The 10,488-nt window shown below is 43.0% G+C and overlaps 2 protein-coding genes across 2 annotated transcripts; both read left to right on the plus strand.

Moving 5' to 3' along the window:
* Positions 1-1,768: 1,768 nt before the first annotated feature.
* Positions 1,769-3,429, plus strand: GSTUM_00009381001 (uncharacterized protein; the record flags this gene model as incomplete). The annotated part of the gene is made up of 5 exons (XM_002840666.1): positions 1,769-1,995; positions 2,134-2,613; positions 2,649-2,667; positions 2,781-2,921; positions 2,980-3,429. 5 exons carry the CDS (start codon positions 1,769-1,771, stop codon positions 3,427-3,429), a joined length of 1,317 nt encoding a protein of 438 aa, XP_002840712.1.
* A 1,437-nt stretch (positions 3,430-4,866) lies between these two features.
* On the plus strand, positions 4,867-6,493 carry GSTUM_00009382001 (uncharacterized protein; the record flags this gene model as incomplete). The annotated part of the gene is made up of 4 exons (XM_002840667.1): positions 4,867-5,093; positions 5,233-5,712; positions 5,782-6,019; positions 6,077-6,493. The coding sequence occupies 4 exons, from the start codon at positions 4,867-4,869 to the stop codon at positions 6,491-6,493; spliced, it is 1,362 nt and encodes a 453-aa protein (XP_002840713.1).
* Positions 6,494-10,488: the final 3,995 nt, after the last annotated feature.

Here is a 10,488-nt window from a genome sequence, read left to right on the forward strand (position 1 = left end):
AGAAGAAACAATTCTTCATTTTCGCCAAAGTCTTTTTCGTCTCTTTCCTTCGTTCTCCTTTTCCTTCCACACCACACTGAAACTTAATCCCTTCTTTCAGTTTCGTCTACTTGCAGAGATTTCCTAGTTCCTTCCATCCTGATACCTTCATCTGTCTCGCTAACAGCTCATTGTGACACTCGCTGGTTCCATCTCTTAGTCCCAAACATCCAACACCCCCTAGTGCGATTCCTCAAACCTTCCAAACATCTCCGCTGCAACTAACCTCTTAGTGCAAACAACCATCGCCTCAACTAACATCTTCTACAACACTTTTCAAAACATATCTTCCTTAGGTCAAACATTTATTGTCGTAGTAGGTAATCCGTGGTCGTGGTAGTGGTCATGGTAAGAGTAAGGGATAGGGAACCTTCGCGAATATTCTAACAGTGTTATACCAACTATGCCACGAAACCGTATCGTTTTCATAGGTCCGTGTTTTTTTTGGTACGTTGCACATATCTATCTACATAATATCTGATCCCATTCACAATCACAAATATGGAAACCCGGCTAAACACCAATCCCTAACCATTGAAGAGAAATTCGGTGGGTGTAAAGTAGCACTCAGGGTGTCTTTTAATTTTCAAGAAGGGTTTCCACCGGTTTTCCCATGCTAGATATTTTTCTGGAACTTTCCCTGTTTTCTCTTGAGAGTTGCGGGGAAAATTAGAAGCATAAAATATAAAAGTCTCCGCCTGATGCCTTGAGCATATCAATACCCTTACTATATTGAGGATTGTTTTGAAAAATGGGGAAGAAAATAACACGAAGACAATCTAGAGAACACTAGGAGTCGAGTCGTCCAGGCGTAAGGGAGAGATAATCCACTAGTCTCTCAACGGTCATGTTTGCAGAGTTTCCATATGCACCCAAGTGTTATCATACTAGAACCTGGGAATTCATTGGCAAACCTCGCTTCCCACGGTTCGGGAAGACAAGTTGCGATATACGTTTACGTTATCCCCAAAGGCAGATTCAGTGGCAGTTATCAAGGGGGATATTGCTATTCCTCGGCCGTCAACAGGTGCCAAGCGCAAGGAATTGGGTGTGGGTCTTATGGACACGATGGTACGAGTATATTATGTGGATCACCAGATGGTGGCCAGAGAGAAATGAACAGAAATAATTTCCTGGGCGGTAAGAGTTACCCTACAAGCCCATTCTATCAAATAACAGAACAGACACGGTACTGTAAAGGGTGGCCTTTCACACAATCTAAGGGTTGTGTCCTCAAACTTTCTCTGCCATGCCGTACAAACGGGTGATCACTCACAACACATCTCATGATGGGTGTCATTTGCCAAAGGCCACGTCCCATTCTATGCCCGTGGAGACTCGGTAATTGTGAAGAGCCAACATTATCGGTTCTCGCATTCGGCTAAGTCGGCAGTCAATTGGGGATAGCGGTGCAAGCAGACCCGGGACCGATGATGAATTGGCTACGTCACAATCACTGGATGACTCCTCCCCTCGTCCAGCCAAGTCACCTACAATCTCCCTTCTTAAACCACCCCACGACACTTGTTTTCCCCGTTCTCACCACCCCAAGAAGCTTTTTTGCTCCTGTCTTCACCAACTCTGCAGTTCATTGGAACAAACTCAATACTTCGGTACATTTTCTCGTCTCACAACTTCCTCACCGAGATCACTTCTGACTTAACCTCTTGAGTCTTCCCCCGTTTCTGCACCGGCCCGATACTTTTGTTCCTTGACCCCCTCATCAACAATGGCAGAACAGCCAGTTGCTCTCGAGTCTCGGATCGGGAAGATATCTGAAGTTCCGGTTTGCACTGCTATTACTACCGAGAAAACATTTACCTCCACACCACCTCCAGCGGCGGTAGGTTCGGGTCTCAATGAGCCCGAATATGAAGTTGCTGTAAAGCTTGCCGACCTGCAAGGAGATCCTAATAGTCCCCTCTATTCCGTCAAGAGATTTGAAGACCTAGGACTGTAAGTGTAAACTCGTTTTACCCCCTAATCAGTTGGCGAGGTGATTGCACTTTGCAATTCATTCTTGTTCGTTTGCTTCGGGTTGATGTCCCGATTTATAATTATTCGCGGAGCTGACACTTGTATTATTTATTACAGTTCCAAGGAGCTTCTAGAGGGTATATATTTCATGAACTTTAAGAAGCCATCCAAGATCCAAGAGCGAGCACTTCCGCTCCTCTTATCAACCCCTCCAACAAATATGATTGGCCAATCACAATCAGGGACTGGGAAAACCGCCGCTTTCGTTTTGACAATGTTGACTCGTATTGACATGTCAGCCACCAATGTCCAAGCTGTCTGTTTGACTCCAACTCGGGAACTGGCGAGACAGATTATGAACGTTATCCAAACCATGGGTCAATTTACCAACGTCAAAACCCAGTTCGCTATCCCGAATATGGTCCAACGTGGCCAGAAGATTGATGCACATATTGTGGTGGGGACGCCCGGTACTGTTCTTGACCTGATTCGACGAAAGCAATTGCCTATAGAACATCTTAAGGTTTTTGTGCTTGACGAAGCCGATAATATGCTTGATCTACAAGGACTAGGAGAACAGTGTCTCCGTGTGAAAAGGTTAGATCCCGCCATTTATGGCTTATTTCTATAAGCTACTCCTGGGTGCCTGACGTTTTTTTTCATCTAGGAATATCCCCCAGACTACTCAGATCATCCTATTCTCAGCAACCTTTCCTAACCAGGTTGTTCAATACGCAAACCGATTTGCCCCAAATGCGAACCAGATTACCCTAAGACAGGAAGAACTTACGGTGGAGGGGATCAAGCAACTCTGGATGGACTGTGACAGCCAAGAGGACAAATATCGGATGTTGCTTGAGCTTTATCATATTTTAACAATTGGTTCTTCAATCATATTCGTGAAGGTAACGGACCCAATGATAATTGGATTTGGTAGGTGTGAAAACTGACCAGTTGACCTAGAAACGCGAAACAGCATCTGAGATTCAGAGGCGAATGGAAGCGGATGGGCACAAGGTTGCTGCGCTCCACGGTGCACAGGAAGGTGCAGATAGAGACAGGGTTATCGATGACTTCCGTTCCGGAAAAGCTAAAGTCCTTATTACTACAAACGTTTTGGCCCGCGGTATCGATGTAGCGACTGTCTCGATGGTGGTAAATTACGACATCCCACTTGATCAGAACGGTCGACCGGACCCCTTGACCTATCTTCACCGCATCGGACGGACTGGGAGATTCGGACGCGTGGGTGTGTCAATCACCTTTGTTCATGATGAGCAGACCCGCTCCGAGATGAATCAGATATCAAATTTCTTTAGTATCTCTATGACAAGGGTTCCAACCAACGACATAGACGTAAGCACCTTCAAGATTTCTAGAACAGGGTTCACAATACTAATTGATTGTTTGTAGGAGGCGGAGGAAATCGTCAATAGGGTTCTAAAGAGTAAGGCAGCTGGCGCAAAAAAATAGGGATACAGACGCATGTTCGTTGTAGATTTGTGGAACTAGGTTCACAACACTAATTGGTTATTTGTTGGAGGTTGAGAAAATCGTGAATGAAGATTTGCTAGAATTAGGGGTTGCCGTCTTGTTAATATTTATTGAGTATACCCGGGAGACGGGGTTCCTATGAATACAGAAGAGTTTGTGTCAGGTCAGAAAGTTTTGCTAGATCTCCTTTGCCCGTCGACAGGCTATCGCACCGACGACGTCAATTTGTAAATCTTACCACCAACGAAAGCGGTGCCATTTTTAAATTCACCATATCAAGCCAAAAAGGCCTTTATACTTACGACCATAGCTAACTATTTTATTACAACCCACGGGTGAGCCCAACGCAAATTTTTGATAAAGCGTGAGGGCCGTGAATCTTCACCAAGGGGATGTCGGGAACAATGGGAGTTATCCGGGCAGGATGGAGTGTTAAGAATTAGTCTCCTTGCGGTCATGGCTACTGAGATCCCTAATATATCCCAACCGTTACGATACTAGTCCCTGGAAATGCTTTGGACGTACAGCAGTCCCGCACTTCGGGCGGGAAAATGGCAATAAACGGTTACAATATCTCCGAGGGTGATTCGGTTGCGGTCAACCTAGAGGACATTGCTATTCTGCTGCCGATACCAGGTACTTCACTTCAGGCGCGGAGAACGGAATATGAATTTTAGGGATATGGTTCTATATAACCTTGTTCCATACAGAACGTGTGAAAAGATGGTGTACAAAAATCGTTTCTGCAGCGCCGGGGGTTACCCGGCTAACGAATACTGAGTACGATCACACACTGACGCTCTATAGGGGTTTCCTATGTAGCAACAGAAGATTTGAGGCCGCACATTTCATAGACGGTATGGGACGGTACATAAGGAACTCACTTGTGCTACATATCATGAGGTGGAGTCATTGCCAAAGGCATGATCCCAATCGCTGCATTCGGAGACAGGGTCATAATGACGAGACAACATTATCGATCCCCAAATTCGGCTAAGTCAACACTCAATTGGCAATAGCGATGCGTGATTACAGACCAATAGTAAGTTCGCTCCCTCAAAATATTAATGACCAACCTCGTGGAGCCAAGCCAGGATAGGCCTATTTAAGGAGCCATTCCATCATGTTCGTTTGCTTCCACCACCACCAACCCTCGAAGTTTGTTTGCTACAACATTCTCCCAAGGTTTGTATACTTCAACCTTCACCGAACCTAAAGTTAATCGGATTAATTCAATATTCCGATATCTTTATTCATCTCAACACTTCCTCTCGTTCATAACTCCACACTTGACCTTTGGAGTCTTCCCCCTTTCCTACATTGGACCTGTGATTTGGTTTCTTGACCTCATCAGCCATGAAGGAATACACGGTTTCTCGCAAGTCCCGCATGGGAAAGAAATCTAAAGGCCCGGTTGGTACTGCTATTGCTACCCATAAACGATCTCCCTCCACACCACCCCCTACAACCGGGGGCTCGGGTATGAATGAACCCAAATACGAGGTTGCCGTGAGGTTTGACGACCTACAAGGGGATCTATATAGTCCTTTCTATTCCGTCAAGAGATTTGAAGACCTTGGACTGTAAGTATAAACATGTTCCACCCCCGAATTATTTGACGGGGTGCTTTCACTTTGGAATTTATTCGTGTTTTCTTGCCCCGAGCTACTAGTCCTATTTATATTCAGCGCTGTGCTGACAACTGGCATTATTTTATTACAGTTCCAAGGATCTTCTTGAGGGCATTTATTTCATGAACTTTAAGAAGCCGTCCATGATCCAAGAGCGAGCACTTCCGCTCCTCTTATCAAACCCCCCCAGAAATATGATTGGTCAATCACAATCTGGGACTGGGAAAACCGCGGCCTTAGTTTTGACAATGTTGACTCGTATTGACATGTCCGTGAGCAATGTCGAAGCTCTATGTTTGGCTCCAACTCGGGAACTGGCCAAACAGATCCAAAGAGTTGTTCAAACCATGGGTCAATTCACCAACGTCAAAGCCCAGTTCGCTATCCCGAATATGGCCAAATGTAGTCAAAGGATTGATGCCCACATTGTCGTCGGAACACCCGGCACAGTTCTGGACTTGATTCAGCGAAATCAATTGGCTGTCGAACATCTTAAGCTTTTCATGCTCGACGAAGTGGATAATATGCTTGAGCTTCAAGGACTAGGCGAACAGTGTCTCCGTGTGAAAAGGTTAGATCCCACCTTCTGCGGATTATAACCACTAGCTGTTAATGAAGTCCTAATATCTTCGGTATCCAGGAATATACCCTCCACCACCCAGATCGCCCTATTCTCCGCAACTTGTTCCGATGAAGCATTTAAATACATGTACCGATTTGCCCCAAATGCCAATCGGATTATCCTAAAGAACACAGAACCTTCCCTGGCAGGGATCAAGCAACTCTGTATGGACTGTCAGAGTGAAGAGGACAAATATAGGGTGTTGCTGGAGCTCTATCATGTTTTGACTGTTGGGTCGTCGATAATTTTCGCCAAGGTAATGGAACCAATGATCGTTACATTTCTTAGGTGTGAAAACTGATCCGTTGACCAGAAGCGCGAAACAACCTCTGAGATACAGCGGCGAATAGAAGTAGACGAGCACAAAGTTGCCACACTCCACAGTGCACAAGACCGGCCAGACCGCGACAAGGCGGTCCATTCTTTCCTTTCCGGGAAAGCCAAAGTGCTCATTACCACAGATGTTTTGGTACGGGGGATCGATGTGGCTACCGTCTCGATGGTGGTCAATTACGACCTACCTCTAGACATGAACCGTCAACCCGACCCTGTGGCCTATCTTCACCGGGTTGGACGAACCGGAATATTCGGACGCCCGGGTCTGTCGGTTAACTTTGTCTATGACAAGCACAGCTTGCACCAAGTAACCGAGATATCTAGTTATTTTGGTACTTGCATGACAAGAGTCTCAACAAATAACACTGACGTATGTTCTTTCCAGACGTGTTGAACTGGGTTCACAATACTAATTGGTTATTGGTAGGAGGTTGAGATTATGGTGAATAATGTTCTGAAAAACAACAAAGCTGGTGCAGCCAAATTATAATAAAGTGGTCTGTTCCTTCCATTTTCCCAGAACTAGATTCATAATACTGATTTATTATTGGTAGGAGGTTTTAAAAATTGTTGTTGACGCTTTGTAGGAATTAATAGTAATATGTATTGATTCTTGGTTTACGTTTGTACTAGGTAGACGGAGTATATGAATAGTCAAGTGTTGTTGTGGGGTCACAAATCTTTTCCAAGACTCGCGTGTACATCGACCAGCCATCGCTTAGGCAAACTCTATCTGTAAATCCTACCTCCAAAAACAGTAAGGCCATTTTCCAACTTAAGATGTCAAGCCAAAAGAGAGTTTCAATACTTACAACCGCATTTATTTACCCAGTAAAACCAAGAGGCTTCCGCGTCATATAGGTGTAGTTATGTGAAACATGTTGTAATTCTTGATTGAAGTTGTACCTCTTGCTTGATCGATTCTCTACCGTGGGGCTACAGAGCCCTATTTATTCTACAGGAGAGCGCGCTACAATCACCGATGACATGCGCTTCGCGCAAGAGAAAAGGAGAAATAAATGACAACAACACTACATAATGTAGTAGTAAAGAGAAAGGAAACGCGAGCGAGGAAACAAAACTAGTACCACGATAGATAGTCAACCGCGTAATCAGCTCAATCGCGTAATGAACCAATATCAAAATATTATGTCGTAGTCAATGACAAAGCTGATGCATATTTGGAAGTCATATTACAACAAAACAGGTTCAACTTTGAAAATTCAACGAATATAATTAAATGCATATGAATCTTCTTTGGCATGTAGAGTATCCTTTGATTGACCTAAAAAACTATTCTCCAGAAAATTGAGTTTATTGTAGGCCAATAAAGTCCCATATTTTGAAATCTCTGTTTTTTTATTATTATTTAATAATAGTATCAATTAAATTAAATTCGTTGCGTTTTGAAAGTTGTACCTTTTTCGCATAACTACACCCATATGAATTCAATTATATTTGTTGCATTTTCGAGGTTGTACGTTTTTCGCATAACTACACCCATATGAATTCAATTATATTTGTTGTATTTTCGAGGTTATACGTTTTTCGCATAACTACACCCATATGATAAACTAGGAGGGCTATTATTCCCCTCCTCTGACAGCTTCTATGTACATACAAGACAAGAACTCGGGATTTTTAGTTCCGCCTGAGAGGAGAAGAAAACGAAGACAAAATCAATAGTCAACGAGAACTAAAAGGCGTTCAGATAAAAAATTCCAAACTTTTGTTATTCTCAAAAGTACTCCGTTCTCCCTCTTCCTCTATCGCAGCCCACAAGGATAGGATCCATTGCGGTTGCCCGCTTGCGCATGGCCAACACGTACCGCGACCCAGCCGCCCTAGCTCCATTAGAAAATAAAAATATAGAAAGGGATGAAGCAACGAATCGGGGCATAGGGTTCGAGAAGGTCTTCCGGATATAAAGGTTTTCAACTTCTTTCTCCTCATCTTCTGCTGCTTGTCTTTCCTCATCTTTAGTCATCGAACATCCTCCTTTAAATACAAAATTCCCTTCCTGTGACTCCGTCAGTCTTGATGACCCGATCATGCCTTTTCTCTGACAACTTGCACCATCCTTATAAGTTATTCTCCTGCCTCCCAAAGCACTAGTTTTCTCATCGCCTGCTTCACTGCTCTCGTCCTCGCTTTGCCAAGCATTATATCTAGCTTCTCAGTCCCAGTTTTACCGTGCCCAAAACTGACTCCTCGCCCCAATTCCTGATGGAAACTTCGGCCATCTTCTGAATCAAAAAGAAATGAGTGAAATACGCCGAGTGCATCCGGAAAAATGTCTGATAAAGTAGAATAGTTTGAGCGCCGGCGGTTAACAGCAATAAATACTGCAGAAGGCTAAAACCGCTTTGAAAACAATTCTTCTCAAGTTAAGAAAAAGGAACTTAAAGCCAGCAATATCTATCTCGAAACATCTTGGAATATCGAAAACCACCATCAATGAACTGGGGCCTTTCAAAAGAAAAATGCGAATGGTTTGCCACCAACTAAATGCCACATCGGCACCTCGATGGAGGGAACCTCCGGCCCCAGGCTTGAATCGACCTGATGGTTCACCTATCTCTGCACAACGCGTTTCATCACTCTCTCCATGTTCTGCAGCCACTTCTCAAAATATTTCGTCAACCCCTCGCTGTTCATGACCTTGGCCAGAAGCCTAACTTGCTGACTGGGCGAGTCGAGAACCAAAGCACCGCGCCAAACTGTATATGTCAATCTGGGGTAGAGCACAAGACCCATCGTGACTAGACCTCCCGTCCCAGATGCAATCGAGACAGAAGTCCAGAAATTGCGGGATGGTTGGTATGAAGACGGGGAAAAGTGATGGGTTGGTCCTTAGCAAATTTGATGTCGCCATCCGTAATCAGATATGACCCCCCATTAGACCCGCGCATCGACCGGGCAAATGGCGATAAATTGTTATAATATCTCCGAGGGTAATTCGGTTGCGGTCAGCTTAGGGGACATTGCTATTCTGCTGCCTATACCAGGTGCTTCACCGAAGGCACGTAGAACGGGATATGAATTTTATGGATCTAGTGGTATATTTCATGCTGCGATACATAACGTCTGGAAGGAAAGTGTACAGGGGGTGGCAAAAAGTAATGCGACACTCGTACAACACAAATCTCCTTGTATCAACATTCTCGACAACGTATGTACTATCTCATTCCACAACAACATTTAATAAATAAAATAAGTGAAGGAGATAAAATAAAATAGTCCTCAGTATTCCCTTGAAATAAAATAAAAAGAAAACCCTAGATCAATAATGAGTTTGGTGCCCTTTTCTTCCAATAACCTTCTGATCCTTTTTGGCATACTCCTGCAAAGACCCATAAACTTTCTATTAGGAATAGCTTCCCAAGCTTCCTCCACAGCTCTGATTAGCTCTTCTCTACTTGCAACTCTTCCATACCTTTTCCCCAAGGAAGTCTCCATATCTCCCCAGATATTCTCAATCAAGTTCAGATCTGGAGACTGTGGTGGCCAAGACAATATATCTACCTCATTTTTCTTTCTACACTTTGTAGAAAATCTGTAATTAAATTAGTAGTTGGATTATATTCTTAAGTAAGTAGTTCTATAATAATAAGACAGAAAATAAAATAATTATAAGATATATGAAAGAAGATAGAACTTACTTTTGATGCCCCAGTGTACTATCTTCAACAACATTTGTCCAAACAAATCTCTCACAACACTCATGCCAAAAAGAAATTAAAACTGGATCCAGTATACACTTAGTATACTCACAAGAATTCACTTTAATCTTTCCTGACACTACTACCAACTTTGACCTCAAATTTCAACAAAAGGCTCCCCATACCATAACAGTATCTCTTCCTGAATCCCAGACCTCATTCAGACAATCCTGATCATACTCTTCAGAAGGCTCTCTTATCACTCATCCTCGCTGTCCAAATTCAGCTGTAGAGAAAAAGGTTTCATCTGTCCATATGATTTTAGACCACTCTCTCACTTTCCAAGCTCTTTTTCTCATACACTAACCAAATCTAACTGGTATGTTTTTAGAGTGCAAACCCCATCTAAAATATATTTTAGCTTTGTAAAAATATAAATTTCTATTAGAAAACTTACTGCTTGCAAGGTTTTCTTCTATTTAAATTAATACTCTTAGCTGCCTTCCTGATTTTCCTAGATGAGGCCTTGAATCCCTTTCCTTCTTTTGTAACCAATATGGGTACTCGGTTATTAGTTTTGTTTTATGTTTTGTTTCAAGTATCGCTTTGATACTTGGTTTGTTTTAAGTATCGTTTGATACTTAGTTTTGTTTTATGTTTTGTTTTAAGTATCACTTTGATACTTGGTTTTTTTTAAGTATCGTTTGATACTTAGTTTTGTTTTATG

Source organism: Tuber melanosporum (genome assembly GCF_000151645.1).
Source record: "Tuber melanosporum whole genome shotgun sequence assembly, scaffold_56, strain Mel28".
Taxonomy (NCBI): domain Eukaryota; kingdom Fungi; phylum Ascomycota; class Pezizomycetes; order Pezizales; family Tuberaceae; genus Tuber; species Tuber melanosporum.